We start from the raw sequence: 19,447 nt of genomic DNA on the forward strand, positions 1-19,447 counted from the left end.
AAGCTGAACCTGGAACCTCAGTGCTGTGAGGCAGCAGTGCTAACCACTGAGCCACTGTGCCGCCCCATTGTTGGGGATCATCCGAGTGAACTTTGTCTGAACTGCCTCCAACAAAATAATATCCTTTCTGAAATAATGGACCAAAACTGCTCACAGTACTGGTGGGGGCATGGAATGCGCTGCCTGTGGGAGTGGCAGAGTCAGAATCATTGGTGACCTTTAAGCGGCAATTGGATAGGTACATGGATGGGTGCTTAAGCTAGGACAAATGTTCGGCACAACATCGTGGGCCGAAGGGCCTGTTCTGTGCTGTATTGTTCTATGTTCTATGTTCTATATCAGTTAGTCTGCTCAGCACTTTATTTTGTGACCACACTTTATTTTGTACCTATTGTTGCTTAAAGCAACAGCAAGATGGCATGGTTTTCAGAAAAATGATTAAGTGACAGATCCAGTAAGATGCACTTGCAGGTCCAGCTGATGAGCAGTGCTACTCAGAGTTGACCTCTATCAGGTTTCTACTGGAGCCTCTAATGAGCATCTGCTCGAGGTGTTCAGCCTAATTTGAAGACAGAAGGGGCTGGAGTTTATGCAGGGTGGGGTGGGGAAGGGGAGGGCATGTTGTAGGACAGGGGTACGGTTCTGGAGAGTACCACAGTCATTTAGTGGTAGCCATCCCATTAATCGTCTTGAGATGATCTCCTACCTCTGAGATCTGCAAGCCAATCAAGTAGGTGGCAGCTCTCTGGTTCCCAACACCACCACCAATAGTGGTGGCCACTGCTGGCTCTACAACCATTCCCAGACAGAGGCCTGAGGCAATGAATCCGCACTTTGTAAGTCCAACGTCTCACTGCAGCCAGGTTGCCATGCCCCTGAGATGGAGGTGAGGGGTGCAGAAAATCATTGGGGTGGTCAGAACTTGGGAGAGGGGCTTCCCATGGATAGGGACCCATAAAGGAGGTACGTCCACCACTTTGCCATCCCGTCAGGTCTGGCTGCTCAACACATGGAGCTGCCCTTCTCCCAAAGCCAAGGATGAAATCCCAGCAGCACAATGGAAACTTTCCAATGCCACCCTTGCTATGAGCAGTGGGAAAGTAGGCACTGGCAACAAAATGGCATGGTGCCCAAATGTACACCCCCAACCCCACCCCCTCCCCAACTCTGATCAAAGTGTTAACTCGGCGGGGGCACCCATAAAGTTCTGCCCAAAGTCTCACAAAATCCACAGCTACAGACACCACTGAGATATGACAGAACAAGGGCAGCTGGCTGGCTGGGTTCAGCATCCTTTTGTCTACAGCAAAGAATCCAATTCTGTGCAATGCCTTGCTTCTGAAGCTGTTATATGAGGGGATCACACTGCAGCATCAAAAGACTATCTCAATTCCATGGTCTCACCAAATTCAAAATATGCGCAGAGCACAAAATAAAGACCAATATATTAAATATGCTGCTTGTTGATTAAAGCAATTACAACACAGGCCATCTTTAAAGGTTTAACAGGATGTTGGGTTATCACCAGTTTTCCAAACAATATGAGTTTACTTTAACCATGGTAGGGGCACAGAGAGTATACCTGCATAAGCCATTGCAGGAGACAGCACCAATGGAGAGGTATGAATAAAGAATACAGCATTCTGATGACACTAATAGAGGCATAAAGAACAGGAGCACAAGGATACGCTGAACTTGTACAGGACACGAGTTGAGCCTCAGCTGGAGTATTGTGTACATTTCTAGGTGTCAGACTTTAGGAAGAATATGAACAACACTGGAGAGACAGCAGAGAGTCTGAATATGGTTCCAACAACGAGACAGTCCAGTTATGAAGACAGATTGGGAAAGCTAGGATTGTTTTCCCTAGAAAAAAGAACACTAAGTGAGGTTTGACAGTTTTCAAAAATCATACGAGGACTGGACAGATTGGATTGGGAGAAACTTGTAAGCTAACTGTGAACCAGCTTTAAAGGTGTTTTGTAAAGAAGCAAATGTAGATTGAGTAATATGGTGTTCACTCAGTCAGCAATTAATGCACTGTCCAGAAGGGCAGGTTCAATTGAGACATTCATGAATGTATTGGATGGATATTTGGATAGAAATAATGTGCAGGATAATGGGGAAAAGGGCAGGTCAACCACACCAAGTTAAAATACTCAGAGAGCCGGTGCACAAACGATGGCTGAATGGCTTCCTTCTGCATTGTAACAATCCTGTGATTTGGTATGGGCTGATGCTGAAATAGCTCCATAATGTGATGCCTGGCCGAGGGTTTATTGAAGGAAGTTGTGTTGTCTGATTCAAATAGTGTGAAACAAGGATGTGTGCAGAACACTACTCTCACACTTTATCACAGCAATATGCTGGATTGGTAGCTAGGAATCTTCATATAACAGCTGAGGTACGAGCTCCCTCTGATGGATAACTGTTTGGTCTATCACAATCATAAGTGTCAACTAAACTCTCCAAAGAAATTATATAAGAACTTGTGTGCTCATGCCTGCGGTGTATTGGAACAGAATGAGTATTATGATCAGGTGAAGAATAAATTCACAGCCATTGGCTTCCAATTAGCTGCAGTAAGGTTCCTGGGAAGTCACATTGATTATCACTGGCCAAACTATACTGAATGATGTGACAGGGTTCAGGTCAGTCAAGGAAGTGCTGTTTGCTGATTCAGGGATTGCTGAAAAAGTGATGCCTGGAATAAGGGTCAAATGTGGCCTTTGCTAGGCTGTCCAACTGAGCATTATCACTACAATGAAGGTAGTTGTCTCCTGTTTGTAATCCTCACACAAACACTCTACATAATATGGCGGAGACAGTGGATTGAGTGTAAACTGCTGGAACTAGGAATCCTATTAATGCTCTGGGCTCATGGGTTCAATCTCACCATAGCAGCTGGTGGAATTTAAATTCATTGACTAATTCATTAATCTGGAATTGAAAGCTAATCTCGCTGATGTGAGATTATCGTAAGTACCCGTTTGTTTCACAAAATGCCCTTCAGGGAAGGAAATCTACCTTGGTTACCTGGTCTGGTCTACACGTAACTCCAGATCCATGTCAATATGGTTGGTCCAATTACTCAGTTGAAGGGAATTAGACAACAAATGCTGACTTTGCTCACCTCCCATAACAGAGTAAAGAAATAGGAGGTCTGCTCCATAAACCTTTGACCAAAACCAACTTTGCAACTTATTTCATATAAGGCGACAGCACAAGATTACCAAGAAATCTGGAACAACTAGAATCTGCTGACAGCAGCAGAAGTCTAGCAAGAAGACTTGGAATATTCACTTGAAGCAGCTCAACATGGTTGTTAGATGGAGCAAAGGGCTTTGTGTTCCAGCACAGGGTTACTGTAGAGGCAAGACTCAAGAAACAAAAGGATTGGAAACTTTAGTGGTATAGACAGGAAAGTCGCCAGGAATGTGGTTGTTTGAGCCTGGATGTTGGACAAATGACCTGCCCTGTATATATTTATATCAAATTTTGATAAAATCAGATCACGTGTACACAATATTTACCATTTTAAATCAGTCTTTAAATTATGCAGTAGAAAGAAAAGTATAAGCATCTTGCAGAAATCATGGTCTACCATATCTAAACATCTGTATATTCTACACATGTATGAGCACTCTCCTTATTTCTGTTTAACAATATTATTATGGCTGTTATTCTAAGGATCAGAGAGTAAGGGGTTAACTGGAGTGAATGGTCTCTGTTAGCTCACATTCACAGTCTTCAATCAGACTCAGTAGAGCAACATTATCTGAAGCTAACAGCAATAATACTGTTTTTCTCTCTTTTTACACAAATACTAGAAATTTTACACTGTAGTTATACAGCTCAGAAACAAGCCTTTGGGCCCAACTGGTCTACGCTGGTGTTTATGCTCCACATCCCTCTAACTTGCACCATCTCACCCCAACAGCATAATAACTGACAACAGCACTAACATGTTAAAGAATCTTTCCAGTGCTGGACTGTGTTGTGGTCCTGGCTTTGCAATTTATACCTGTTATTTTGAAAAACTGGAATAATTTTCAAGACACAAGGAAAGATTACACAAGGAGTTATCATTTGACACAGAACAATAACAGATGGCAGACGCACACTCAACTTTTCCCCCATTTGTCGCTACTGACATAGCTATTAGTGGGAGTGACAGGTCCTTTAAGGCAGTGTTGCACAAAGTGAGACCCCTATCCCATGGGACAAAAGATATTGTATTTTCAATCTTCATCTGTCTCAATTCTCAGTTTACTCATTCAGAAATGCTGATCAACCAGTTAGGGCCAGAATCCAAACAGGATACCCTCCCCCTGCTCTGATTTACTTTCTTCGTTAAGTACAATACCAGATAAAGATTTGCAAAGTAAAAAAAACACCGAATGGGGCACATTTCAGATGGAGTAAGTCTCCACTACGAGAATACTATTTGAGGCATTTACCCGAGAAGCGTAGATTTTGGCTTCAAGATCTAAGACATGAAGGAAATGCAGCAGGAAGGTGTGATTATTCAGTTGGATTCTGTCAGAATTCTGTTTCTTGTTTGGATTCAGTTATTTGGGGCTTTACTCAAGTTGTCAGTAATAATAACTCAATGAGTGAAGGCTACTGTAGAATTTATGAAGTGCTGTGAGGCTGTTTAATTCTCATTCCAATTTCACTGCAGCTGTATAGAAACCTGCACTCACGCCTTGCAATTATTATCCAGGAGCTGCTCAGACCTAAGTTTGAAGAAAATATAATACCTGTTCGTCTGTTGGGATTTTAAAGTTTTTTAGTTGGAATTCTGATGTATGCATTTTACTTCCCCTGTCAAAAGCCTGCCCCCATTATGAGTCAGTTGATGCTGCTCATCACTAGTAGACCATTGAGTTGGCAGGGTTCCTTACAAATGAAGCTTTGGGATTGAATTTACTGCACAGAAACAGGCCTCTGGAGTCAACTGGTCCATATACTGGTGTCTATACACCACACAAGCCTCTTCCAGCACTATTCATCTTGTCCTATTAGCTTCGTCTTCTTTCTCATGTGTTTACCTAGCTCCCTCTTGACTGATTAACTAATGCATCTAACTTTAAGCAGAATCATGTTGTGAAATTGTGTCCTTCCTCAAAGCTTTCTAATTTGAGACTGACTCTTCTTTGGAAATGAGTTGTAATGAAGGCCTTTACAAAGTGTAATGAGTTCAGACAGAGATTACTTTTAGAGGTGAACATATCACTTTTGATTGATGTGGAGTTATGTTCTGGAAACATCAGCACTTTGACAATATATAAACTGGCAGGCTGTTCTGTTCACCTGAAACAATCTTACTCACAATAGAAGGTTTTCGCTGGGTTATAGTCAAATAAAATGCAGGAAAGATGATTAAAGCCACATTCAGATACACTCGGAGGAATGTATAAAAGCATCATTTTTGGTGGTCTTTTAAAACACAGTGCAGACCTGCCCATGGAATCCTTGAAGAATAAAACACAGTGGGTTTGAGAAGTTAATTTGCTTAAACAAATGCACATTTTGTCTGGAAAATGCTTGGGAACATTAGCCATAGAATTACAGAACCCCTCTTACACTGCTCAAGAAAGCTGTACTTGAGAGGACAACAGCTCCCTTCTGTAAAAAGAGGAACACAATTCTAAACAGAGTTGGCAAACAAAATAACAATAAGCAGGCAGTCTTAGACGAGATTTTAGGACTGTTTTTAGTCTCAATTAAAGTCAAGGCTGTCGGTGATTCTGACGGATAACACTTCCATTCGGAGCTTCTTCAGAAGCTTTTCATGTTCATGAAGGTGATCCCATCCAATTCTCGAGGATGTGCAGAATAAAAACAAAGTCCCAGACACGTTGGGGATCTTTTATATGTTTGAGATGATGCGGACCAAGCAATGTTTCCATGGGATGATCTAAATAACCTTTAGCATTTCTCCATTTAGCCTGCAAGGAAATATAAACATTTGAATGTGTCAGTAACTAAAAGTGAATTCTTGCAAGTATTTGCATTATCAAGCCCAATCTGTTAAGGATTTCCATGACCAATTAACCCACTGTTTAATAGACATACAGAGGATGGTGCCACTCCTATGAGCTGCTTCTATGGTAGATGGCAAAATCCTATTTACTCGAAGGCAATATAGAATAATACAATGATAATGTGCCAGAAGACGTCATTCAGACCAATGTAACTGTGTTGGTTCATTCATAAAGCTGCTCAATTAATCTCACTTCCTTGCTCTTTTCATAGAAGCCTGTGTATTTTTTTTCATCCAAGTATTTATCTATTTCTCAGTCGAAACTGACCATTGAATCAGTTTAATTATGGCCACCCTTTGCTTAAAAGTCACATTACAATCCCCAAGCAGAGCGCAGATAATTAGGTCATTTTTGCATCAATTGCACTTCTGTAATTAATGAGGATTGATTTCACACACATAAATTGCGTGAATTATCCTGCACTCGCGGCATCTTAACTTGTGTCAGATTTTGCTACAGCTTCAACCATGCTGCAATCCAGAGAGACTGATTAAGCAGACTGCTTTCTGTAAGATAGACCGTGTTATAATTCCGATCTTCAGTCCTCTCCCAACTCATTGGATGAGACAGAGATATAAATGTTCACTTTTTTTTAGAATTATGGAGACAGACCCACCATGTCTATGCCAACCAACAAACACCAAACTAATCTAATCCCATTTATCTGCACTTGGCTCATAGCCTATTAGGGCCTAGCTTTTTATGTACTCATTTAATTGCTTCTTAATACAGCAACAATTGTTTTGCTCTTCAATTCAACCAATAACAGCTTGCTCATCAATAGGTTACTGGCTAACTGTGGTTGCTACAATGAAAAATCATTGAATTGGGTCATGAAGAGTACATCACTTCACAGCTTCTGTGATACAGGGGTTGTGTCCCTTTCTCTGAGCTAGAAGACCTGGGTTCAAGTTCCAACTGCTCCAGAGGTATGTCATGGCATCTCTGAAGATAGATTAGAAAATATCTATAGTAACTGGCATAGGAAGGTGTCGTGAATGTATCTACATCAGGTACCAATGGTGAAATGTGGCGAGGGGCTGTTGGGAATGGTCATGTGATGATACCTCCAGGAATATGTCCAACAGTTTTAGCAACTCTGAATGATGGAGAACTGGAGCATTACCCAGCAAAGGTTAGGACCTTCAAAGGCATGATATCAGTGGAGAGGAGATAGAATAGATTGACAGACATTCCTCAAATATTCCTTAAAAGTGTTTTTTTCTGTATATCCAATCAGATTCTATGAAAGGCCTAAACCTACATTAAACAATTAATTGATCTGTTAATTCAAAACAAATAAAACTTTATTTAAACTGAAGTTCGAATATAGTTGTTATATTTTGGGATGTTAATGCAGAGTTAGTCTCAGAAATCAAAAACATTTGAATATTCAATCACAACATTGTAAGAGGCCATTGGTGCTTGTGTTGGCCTTTTAAAAGAGCTATCTGATTGGTTCCCTTTCCTGCTTTATTTTGCTGTAGCTTTACAAATCTTTCGCTTTCAAGTATCTATTCAAATCTCTTTTGAAAGGTATTCATAAATCTGCTTCCACCACTCTTTCAGACAGTCCATTCAAGGTTATACAATTTCACATGTTCTTGATTGGTAAGGAGATCAAGGGTTACACGTGAAAAGGCAGGACAAGCAGGTTGAGATACAGATCAGCCATGATTGAATGGCGGAGCAGACGCAACAGGCTGATTATCTGAATTCTGCACCCATGTCTTATGGTGCATTATCATCTTTTAGAGATGGGAATCTGCCATCCTTACCTGGTCTGACCTACATGTGATTTTAGGCCCACAGCAATGTGGTTGACTGAAATTGCCTACCAGTCACTCAGCTCAAGGGGCAATTAGAAGTGAGCAACACAAGCTGGCCTTGTTGGCAATGCCCTCATCTCATGAGAATAAAAATACTAAATCAAAATATTCACCACTAATATAACACATGGTGAATTTAACCTCTATTATTGAAGAAACGTTGTGCATTTAGATGTCTGGATTTAACCAAAAGAGGCATTTTACATCAGAGTCTCTGGTGGAGATGTTTAAAACATTCCAGGCTGGAAGACCAGAGCAAAAATAATGGAGCATGAAAAGGGTAGATTTAAACTCAACAGGTTTAGCTTAAACATGGCAGTAACAATTCACATTGAACACAAGTCAATCAAAATACTGTGGGCAATGGAAATATTCCATCACAACTCTCCCCACAGGTCAACATTGGGTCGAACAAAAGCATTTGGAAGTTTTACTCAGGCCGCATGGCCTATTGAACTAAAATTCTGGAGGTTTGCTCACCCCTGATGAGAATGTGAAGAGAGCCTTTTTTAGATTCCTGTGGTCAGAGAAGCGTTGATGGTTTCAGTGTGAATACATGAAGTATGAGACATACTGGTCAGGCTATATGTGACGTAGGCCACTGCAGATCCTAATGTTAGTCCCGACATGTAGGATACAGTCATAGTGTTACCTGTGAAGAAAGAAGCAGGAATAGCTTTCAACCAAGACATTGAGGTCATTCAAAACTTTGCTGCTCCTATCCTAACTCACACCAAACCCTGTTCACTGATTATCCAGTGACACTGTTGACTACATTGCTTCCTGCTTGAGCAATACCTTGATTTTTAAAAAATTTCAAATCCCATTTGCGAATCCCTTTGGATCTCAATCCTCTGCCTCTGCAGCCCTTTGAGCTCTCTATGTTTGCACAGTCTGGCCCCTGAAATGCACCCAGTTTTAATTGCCCTACCAGTGACAACCAAAGTGTGCAAGTTCTGGCATTCGCCCTCTCAGCCTCTCTGTCTCTTCCTCCTCCCTTAAGACTCTTGCCCTTTGACCAGACCTCTGGACACTTATGTCTGTGTTCTGGAACCTATCATGTATTTTCTACAGTGGATTTCAAAAGATTAACACCTCTACACAAAAACAAGAATACATGCCAATGTTCGGGGGCTCCAGGAAACAGCCTACAAGCTTGCCATCCTGCTGTCAAATAGTGACAAATGTCTGGAATACTAACGCTCCTCTTTGTAACTGGAATACTATGTCACAATATGATGGAGAAGCATTTCACCATATGAGACTTCAGACTATGGAGCTTTCTACCATGACTCCAGCATTACAGTGTATATAGCCCATCTTTTAGGTGAGATCATCAAATATTTTACTATTGAGCATTTAACTGGGGAAGAAGCTGAGAGTCTATAAAAACACATATGCTCTGTATGTCAAAGGCTGAGGGAGTGCACTAGTCTCTGGTCCTATTATTCCATGGATCACAATGTAAAGTAAAAATTATTTTTACCTGGTTACCAAGATGCATTTCTTTTTATATCTCATTTTAAAGAAAATGAACTAGCAACTAAGTTTTTATAAAAACAATTGTGGGTTTATTATCAAAACAAAAACAAAATTCAATAATTGGGAAAGATACACAGTCAGTAAAATGAAATATAAATCCTTATCCTGTTAAATATCTCCTAAGCACAAAGACAAACATAAATACATACACGTGCACTCGTAAGGAAAAGAGGAAAAAAAATCATATTTCTCTGCAAAGATTGGTTTTCTGAAAAAAAAAACACTTTGACCAAAAGGTTAGTATTGAAAACTAAAGGTTAAAGAGTAGCATGTTCCAGAGATGGTTTCCTGATGTTCTGGCATGTGTAATCGAGTCACTAATTATGTACAGTCACTGGTAAAGGCTTTTATAGATACAGTTTGCTCAGTCCCTTCAATCTTGAAATGTTCTTCCAATCACTCTGTTAAAAGAACAAATAGGCCTCACCCTGAACTAAGCTAGAGGGCTTTATTTTCAGAAACTGGAGGGATCAGCTGGGCAGCTTGTCCTTAGCAAGTTTTCCTCCAACTCAGCTTGTTCTTAGCAGACTTCCTTTCAACACAGCTGCTTTTTTTTTAGAAGGTTTACCTCCAACTAAATTAGGTAAAACAATTCATCTCCATTCAAAACGCCACATCATGATCAACAGCAAAACCAGTTGTTATCAGTCAAGTGATTTCTAAATATCTAAAGACAATGTTAAATTACCTATTTTAACAAAACCATTTGAAATACTTAAAACTAATCCCTTTTTCCACATCCTCCAAAATCCAAGCAATATTTATTAATTATGGAGCATACTCACAACAGCTCACAGCAAGGCATTCAGCAGCAAAAGCTGAAACCACCAAGAAAATTATCAGCAAAACTAACTTTAAAAACTCAAGTCATATTCTGAGTTCTTTTGGGGTTGATATCTATCAAACTACACTGTCAAGATATTCAAATGAGTGTAGATTTTGCATAAATTGTAACTAAAGCCACAATTCCACTGCATCAATCAGACCCGACAAGTGTCATCCATTTGGAGTGACATCTATTGCTCATTCTATCATATTCATTTCATTCCTTTTTGTTATGCATCAATCTTACACCAGTCCAAATATTTATTTATAGGCTTAAACTCTGCATCACCTGATTAGATGATGAATGTCACCCTGACAGCTCACCAATCACCACAATCTGGAGTAAGGATTTTCAATGAGTCTGCAATCTATCTTCTGATGAATGCCAAGTCTCATCCCTAACCTCCTTACATTGGAAACTCTGCATAATCATGGCCAATTTTAAGGGATAGTTGATGTCTTTTGTAAATTGTGGGCAATTGCCAACATTGGGCCTTTTTTTGGGCACAGATTTGGACTTTTACAATTACTAGTGGAGATAATGTTTGTCATTCATTCATTCAGTCATTCATTCATTCATTCATTCATACTGATTTATGAGACCACTTTGGAAATCCACACAAGCTCAGGTTGAGTTGCTGGTTCTGTGACTAAAGGTGACTCCAAAGGATGTGACAGCACAACTTGGCAAGGGCAGAGCTGGGATTCTCCATAGGGAGTTTCTATGTTGAGAATGTAGCCCTGAGTGGATAAAGAATGGAGCTGGACAAAGCACAGCAGGTCAAGCAGCATCAGAGGAGGTGAGGTGTCGACGTTTCAAGTCAGAACCTTTCATCAGGATTTTCATCTTGACGAAAGGTTCCAACCTGGAACGTCAACTCCTCTCCTCCACTGATGTCTCTTGACCTGCTGTGCTTTTTCCAGCTCCACTCTTTATCCACTCTGATCTCCAGCATCTGCAGTTCTCACTGTCTTCAATGTAGCCCTGAGCCCAGACAACATGAGCTTCTGTTATCACTGAAATGGAAAGCTGCCCCCGGCATCAGTGTGACCCAAGATTCGAGAGTGTCAAGATTAAGATTAGGCTAAGGAAGCAGTCATTGTTAATTTTGCGACATGTACTGGCCAAACACAGTCAAAGGGGTTAAGCTTTAAGTGTGAACAGTGACGGCTATTCAATTCAGGAGATAATTAGAGTCAGTTGACCAGGGTGATCATAAATTCGGCAAAATTTGTGGCTGGTATTTAGCTGGTAGAGCCTTGCATGCAGCCAACATGTATCATGTTCAATGTCAACGATTTTCTGGTCACTGAAAATCAATTTGTACCTGAAACAACATTTTAATTTGCACCCTGGTGGAGAATCTGGGACACTTCCACGCTGTGGGAATATTTCATTCCAGATTGCAAAGCTCCCAGTCATGTCTCTGGCAGTTTGAAAGCTGCAGAACCTATCCTAATGCTCTACATGCTCCTTCCAGTCAGCAGAACAGCTCTGAAGTGGAGTACTGGAACCGAGTCTATTGCTAATGGACAACAGATTTAAGAAGTTGTTTTGTACAAATAATAACTGAAATAACTCCAGAGCAGCTGGTATCCTGTCATTAAGTCAGCCTTTATATACAGATTAATAGTCCTTGACATTAGTATGCCTCCTTCAGAGCCAGGTACCAGAGTGTCAGTATCTCTGACACTCCTGTTTTTAATCTGTCAATTGGATCACATTAACAGCCCCAATCGGGGAACTCATATTTTATGAAGTCCAGCTGACTGACCTCATCACAATCACTGCAGCTTTCTACTCCCACCTCCCCCAACACCCAACACCTCCCCCACCCACCCCCTCCGCGTTGAAGGACATAAGCTGATCCTTTCTCTTGGAGAGCCTCCTGGGGTGTTTTAGCAACGGATCAGATTCCTCTGACTTGACATCCATATTGTAATGCACAGGAGCTCACCTCTTGCACCAGGAGCACCTCGGTAGAATTTCACTTCAGTGGCAAAGGTGTTGAGGTGGGTTCATCCATCACGTTCAGCTCAGATTCTGAGGACCTGTCAATGCCTGACAGAGACGGTGAACCCATGGATTCTGGCAGGCCTTTCTGTCTGCTCCGAGTGGCAGTGCATGTTTTGCTCCCACACCATTTACAAATTTGCGGCACCTATTCACTGTGCAATCCTTACACCAAGCATCATACCCCGTATCAAACTGTCTGTCTCTCTCTCTCTCTCTCTCTCTCGCATGATGTGGTCTTGTGTCCAGCATTGACATTCCTGATGCTGTCTTACCTTCCCCTCCAGGTTCAAGATGATCAGGTTTAACCTGGTGCAAATGTCACAACACAAGATAAACCCCCTCTGTTAATTTTAAACCAGTAACACAGAAAAGATTTATCCTGTGCAGTAATCTGTGAAAATTCGAGAGGCCAAGAACTAGTTAAAGTAAGAAGTAACAACTTTATTTCTTAAAGTATAACAGGTAATAATTAACTAACAACTATTTACAACTCCTTCCTCTAGCCTATCTTTTATTTTCCCTTCTATAATACTAGTTCGATAAAATCCCCGATTAAGATTTACCAAAAGTCAGATTTCAAAACCAAGCTTTAAATCTTCCCTTTGTGGATCTGCTTTCGAGGTTGGTGTTGATGTTTTTTCTCTGTGCAAACTCCTTTTCTAGAAAGGTATCTCTCAGACAGTTCTCACTGACAGCCTATATTTGTTGATCTTTTGGCAGTTCTCCCCCAACTGTTCAATTTTTCCCCGAAAACATCGGATATTGTCATTGACTTTTAATATTGTCAATATACTAAATTCAAACTTGATTGAAGTTTGGTATTTTGGGGGAGTATAATTTAAACTGATTAGCTTAATTCAAATTTATTTTTGTCTCCAGGCAACCATCTACAGTAGCTGCTGGGCCATATGTTTACATTGTATCTTGTTCAGAACACTTGGTGCTGTCAGGTAGTTCTGCTAGCTTTTAACTCTCTTAAAGGTACTGTACACTCACATTGCATCCTTCATCCTTAAAAGCTCCCTGCTATAGGTTCTCACCTAGCTGAGGTCTTGTGCAAAGTTAAGGGCTGGAGTATAGAGTGAATTTTGTGAAAAACTGGTTCTGCAATCATTGCTATGGCCTCCATTAGAACTGGATCAACACTTAACCAGACATGGTGTTGATATTACCAAGTAATTTACTCTTTCACTTTAAGGGCTAAATCAAAGTCATGGGTTTCTGCCAGTCATTTTAACCTAGTCAAAAATCCCAACACAGAATCCCCTGGTCCACAAACTGCCAAGTAAAAGTGACAGCATCCTAGAATCAGAGGAGGCTTGGGTTCACAATGTTCCTTAATTATATCTATCTATTCTTGAAAGGTTTTAGTATCTGGTGCCTCAGGGAAAGTTAGGTTCCTAATGACAGAAAAACCTGCAGGTCCACAGGCTGGAGAATTACTTGTCATTTGTCGTCTGTCCCAATGTCATTTGCCTGGAAATAATAATGCATTCTTTCCCCATATTGGGCCCAGTCCTCTATAGCAAGAACAAATGAATCAAGCTTTCCAAACAAAGGCATAATGTAAGAAATGCTTACCCCAACTCAAAGATGACTGCTGTGAGCAAGTTTCTTAAGGATCATGCTTTGCTCTTGTTGCCACTGAAATAGCTCCACAGATGCTCATATCCCAACACCAAATTACCGTGTTCTAACACATGAACAGTTCTTGATTTTTAGTACTGTCTCACTCAGAGTCAGGTACCAGACTGTCAGTATCTCTGACACTCACCCTTTTTATTTGTTAGCCAGGACTCCCTGACTGAACCAGATTAACAGCCCCAAAAAGGGAACTCATATTCTATGAGATCCAGTTGGCTGATCTCATTACAATCACTACAATAACAAATATATTTCTTGATTATACTTTTTTCCTGTGGATGTCAGGGACTACTTTAATAAGAAATTACTCTTCTGTTCTCCTTCCCATTTCTTCATGTCTACAAATCAGAGTATCTGGCTTCTTGAGAGCAAGTGCAATAGCGTTAGCAAAACAACAATCAATCAATTCACCAATTGGAGACTTCACAGATTGGCCAAGAATTTAATTGTAAGAGTTTATCTTTTCTGCTGAAATAGCCATTGTTAATTGTATCCATGGAGATTGCCATGGCAATGACAATAATTGTGTGTGGTAATTGTAATTTTATCATTCCAAAGACTCTATTTAAGTAATTCCCCAAAGAAACCCAATCCAGCTAAACTGTTGTGCTTACCTGCCAGCTCTCTCTGTTCTGGGTTGACTTTGCCTGCTGCCAAGATCATTGGCACACTACCAAAATAGCCGTTTGAAATCCCCATTAGCAGAGAGAAGACACATGGCCAGGCAGGATGATTGAAAACAGCCTGGTCGCCTGGGAGCACACACAGAAGGAAGAGTGGGATGAAGACAACCCTGGTGCAGGAACAGATGAGGAGATGAAGTCCCTTCCAGTCATAAGGCAAAGCTGCAAGTATCTGCAACAAAATAAAACAAAGACGTTTTAATAAATGAGCAAATTGCACCTTTGTACTCTGAAACAGAGAAATGCTATTTCACTTGTTACTTCTTCAGCCGTAAGTGACAATGCTTAGGGGTGCAGCTTTGGTACTGACTATCCATGGCCTTTTCTTGGATTTATTGAATCTATCACAATCTCACGCACAATCTAAAGTAAAAACTAAACTTGCTTCCAAATTGCACAGGGAAAAGATGGATTTCCCTGTTCATTTCTCTATTACTTTAGATTGTGATCGTTGGTTGAAAGTATTCCTGGTGGTTTCATCATGGGACCTCCTGTCTCAAATTGTCCCAGTCCTACACTCCTACCTTTGATCATTCCAGATGCAGCAATGCCTACCAAGGTCAATCAAAAGGACAGAAGGCATGTCACTCCCTACTGGGCGATTCCTGACTATCAGTCTTAGAGTCTTTCCTGCCCTCTCGCTAATTTTTTTACAGCTAGTGAACAAAAGTGCTTCAAACAAAGAACAAAAGAACAAAGAAAATTACAGCACAGGAACAGGCCCTTCGGCCCTCCAAGTCAGATCATCTATCGAAACCTGTCACCTATTTTCTAAGGATCTGTGTCCCTTTGCTCCAAGCCCATTCATGTATCTGTCTAAACACAGCCTAAATGATGCGATCATGCCTGCCTCTACCACCTCCACTGGAAACACATTCCAGGCACCCACCACCCACTGCGTAAAGAACCTTCCACGCATATCGCCCTTAAACATTTCTACTCTCACCTTGACCTCGTGACCCCTAATAATTGAGACCCCCCACTCTGGGAAAAAGCTTCATCCTATCCACCCTGTCTATACCTCTCATGATTTTGTAGGCCTCAATCAGGTCACCCCTCAACTTCTGTCTTTCTAATGAAAATAATCCTAATCCACTCAACCTCTCTTCATACCTAGCGCCCTCCATTCCTGGCAACATCCTGGTGAACCTCCTCTGCACTCTCTCCAAAACATCCACATCCTTTTGGTAATGTGAAGACCAGAACTGTACACAGATCAATAAATAATTGCAAACTGTAATTTATTAGTTCACAAATAATGTGAACAAAGGTCCAATGGCTAATAAATGCCATCTTCATGGTGGCAGTGGTTGGGAACTGCGAGAGATGGTTCTGCTGATGTCCAATGATTTAGTTATTACTTGTAGTTAGATTATTTTTTGTCATTAGGAAGCTGCTTGTACAAAAGAAATACTTGTATTTAGCATCTATCATGACCTCAGGACAGCACAAAGCATGTTATAAAGGTGTAGATCGGAAGTGTGCTCACTGTTGTAATGTTGTAATGTAGGCAGCACGATGGCCAATTCACTCACAGAAAGTTCCCACAAACAGCAATATAATAAATGCCAAACCAATAGTTATTTCTGAATTATGGAAACGTTTTATTCTGTGTTCAAAACTCTCACCTTTCCCACAAAATCAGACAGGTTAAAAATGGCCATGATGAGGATTGGTAACCATTCTCCCAAAGTGCAGTTCCGAATTTCGGATTCCAGTCCCGGAAATAGGCAGAGGGTGATGAAGTATGTTAGCGCTATGGAGAGCATGTATGGCCAAATAATGCGGGCCACAATGTATCGGTGTAGAATCATGTCTAAAGAGAGCAGATGGCTTGTCATTAAAAAAAAGCAACCTGCATTACAACAGCAGAAGACATTACAATGCATTTAATAGGATCATTTTGTTTTATGAGCGTAGATATGGAAGGAGTTAAATACCAACATATCAATATCAACACAAGCAGAAAGATTTGACCATTTTCAAATCCTTAAAAGAATCTAGAAAAGTCTATCCCTTTCCATAACTCCACCTTTCATATGCATTGGTGCGAGAAACTGTAGTTAACCCATTCTGGTTATATATAGTATTACTTCTTGTTGAGTTAATGGATTATACCTCCAACATTTCATGGACTGTCAGTGTTAACTCTTGCTTGTTCTTTGCAGGTTTTGTTGTCAGATGAATCCTCACCACAGCTCATCATGGTGAAAGATACATCCGGTACATTTGCTGCTGCTATTCTCCTTTCTGGTGGGGATTTACAGGACCTGCTTAGTCTAGTCTGGTGGAAGAAACCACTCAGTGGTCCATTAAGAAGAGACACTTGTCATAAATATGATATAGTTTATTGCATGTTTGCAATGGGAGGTAGATTAGATAGATATTGCTACTGAGATTGTGAGGGAGACCTTGATGAAAGGTCTTACTGTTTCAAGATTCTAAGCTGTTCCCACACCCAAACCTAAGTGTCACCATCATATTAAGCAGTGCTAATGAGCTCCTCTGCATTAACCCTTTCAGATCCTTATACCCTTATACAAGAGTTGGGCAAACCTTTATTGAGCCATAGAGATCAGAAAATTGTCACTCCCCAGCCTTAGTCAGTTTTGATAAATGCAACATCAACCAGATTAATAGTGGGGATTGTACAATTGCTTTCAACATCCTTGATTGAGCAAGGCAGCAAATTCAACAAAAATGACACCTCCAATTTCTTGTAAAACTCAGCCCAAGAACATTTTACGGAAACTTGTGTGACTACAAATACATTTATTTGAAGCCATGAATGATTGTATATTGATTTTTGACATCAAAGTCATGGAAAGAATGGAGCAGATGAAAAAGAAAGTTTACAAAATGAAGAGAAATGAGCCGGAAGTTGTTGTTAAGAGCAGCCAATGGCAGGAATGGGGAGGTCACAATTCCTGCAAAAGGCATTTGAGGAGTTTGATTCCAAACTGAATTTCAAGATCACAAATGTCATAATCTCAAAATCACTCTCACTTTATCACACATTGAGCAGTCAGAATGAAGAACGTAGAACATAGAAAAGTACAGCACAGAACAGGCCCTTTGGCCCAAAATGTTGTGCTGAGATTTAATCCTAATGTAAATATAGTAACTTAATCTATGCACCCCTCAACTCACTGCTATCCATGTGCATGTCCAGCAGTCGCTTAAATGTCCCCACTGACTCTGCTTTCACCACCGCCGCTGGTAACGCATTCCATGCTTTCACAACTCTGTGTAAAGAACCTCCCTCTGACATCTCCTTTATACCTTCCTCCTAATATCTTCAAACTATGCCTTCTCATACCAGTCAATCCTGCCCTGGTGAAAAGTCTCTGGCCATTGACTCTATCTATTCCTCTCATTATTTTGTACACCTCTATCAGGTCTCCTCTCTTCCTCCTTCTCGCCAGAGAGAAAAGTCTGAGCTTATTCAACCTTTCTTCATAAGGCAAGCCCTCCAGTCCAGGCAGCATCCTGGTAAACCTTCTTTGCACCCTCTCCAAAGCCTCTGTATCTTTCTTATAGTAGGGCGACCAGAACTGGACACAATATTCCAAGTGTGGTCTCACCAGGGACTTGTAGAGCTGCAGCAAAACATTGTAGCTCTTAAACTCTATCCCCTGTTGATGAAAGCCAAAACACCATATGCTTTCTTAACAACCTTATCCACTTGGGTGGAAACTTTGAGGGATCTATGTATTTGCACACCCAGATCCCTCTGTTCCTCGACACTGCCAAGAATCCTCTCTTTAATCCTATATTCAGCATTCGAGTTCGACCTTCCAAAATGCATCACTTCACATTTATCCAGGTTGAACTCCATCTGCCACTTCTCAGCCCAGCTCTACATTCTGTCTATGTCGCGCTGCAGCCTGCAGTAGCCCTCGATACTATCGACGACACTTCCAACCTTTGTGTCATCTGCAAATTTACTAATCCACCCCTCAACCTCCTCATCCAAGTCATTTATAAAAATTACAAAGAACAAAGGCCCAAGTACAGAGCCCTGCGGAACCCCACTCAACACTGTCCTCTAGGCAGAATACTTTCCATCTACAACCAATCTCTGCCTTCTGTCAACCAGGCAATTCTGAATCCAGATAGCCAAATCTCCCTGTATCCCAAACTTCCTAATTCCAAAATTTTGCTGACCACAGATGTAAGACTGACTGGTCTGTAATTTCCAGCGATTTCCCTATTACCCTTAACAACATTCGCCTCCTTCCAATCCTCTGGTATGACTCCCGTGGAGAGTGAGGAGGCAAATATCCTCGCCAGCGGCTTAGCAACCTCCTTTCTCGCTTCTCGGAGCAGCCTAGATAAAGAAGGGTTGCCTAGCAGCACAATATAGAAGGGAGTTAGATTTTGAAAACAGTAGACCAAGGAGAAGAACAGGCCAAACAGTAAAGGGAATGGACTAACCATAGATGACATAAAACAAGTAGATTAATTGCCGTTCTCTTAATTTTCCAATAAAGTGGTAAGTCTTATCCCTCAGACTGAGTGCTGCTTTTCCCCTAATCTGATTGACCAGGCCACTGTAGCATCCCTACCAGTGCCAGACCTCAGCAGAGTTACAAGTCAGCAGAAGGCAGCCATCTATCCTGGATTCTGGAAGTAGAAGCATTAAGCTGGAGGATCAGGAAAAGACAGTGGTACGTGGCTGGCTCAGGGAGCTATCGAACCAGAGCATCAAGGAGAGAAGCAGTGCAGTGATGTCTTTTTATGAACACTGGCTGTAAGACCATAAGAAATAGGAAGATGTGTCACCTTGAGCCTGCTCTGTCATTCAATAGCATCATGGCTGACATTTCTCACATCCACCATCCTGTGTTTTCCCCA

General features: G+C 41.1%; 1 protein-coding gene across 6 annotated transcripts in view; it reads right to left on the reverse strand.

The window, feature by feature from the left end:
- Positions 1-264: 264 nt before the first annotated feature.
- The window catches only part of slc29a4a (solute carrier family 29 member 4a), a 145,794-nt gene continuing 126,611 nt past the window's right edge, over positions 265-19,447 (reverse strand). For all 6 annotated transcript variants that reach the window (XM_043711279.1, XM_043711278.1, XM_043711283.1 and 3 more), the window contains 4 exons: positions 16,219-16,406; positions 14,522-14,762; positions 8,360-8,531; positions 265-5,954 (listed from right to left, as the gene is read on the reverse strand). In XM_043711279.1, coding sequence (XP_043567214.1) covers positions 8,389-8,531; positions 14,522-14,762; positions 16,219-16,406 — 572 coding nt within the window. In that variant the 3' untranslated portion in view covers positions 265-5,954; positions 8,360-8,388. The remainder of the gene's footprint in view (positions 5,955-8,359; positions 8,532-14,521; positions 14,763-16,218; positions 16,407-19,447) is intronic.

This window comes from Chiloscyllium plagiosum, chromosome 21 (genome assembly GCF_004010195.1).
Source record: "Chiloscyllium plagiosum isolate BGI_BamShark_2017 chromosome 21, ASM401019v2, whole genome shotgun sequence".
In the NCBI taxonomy this organism is placed as follows: domain Eukaryota; kingdom Metazoa; phylum Chordata; class Chondrichthyes; order Orectolobiformes; family Hemiscylliidae; genus Chiloscyllium; species Chiloscyllium plagiosum.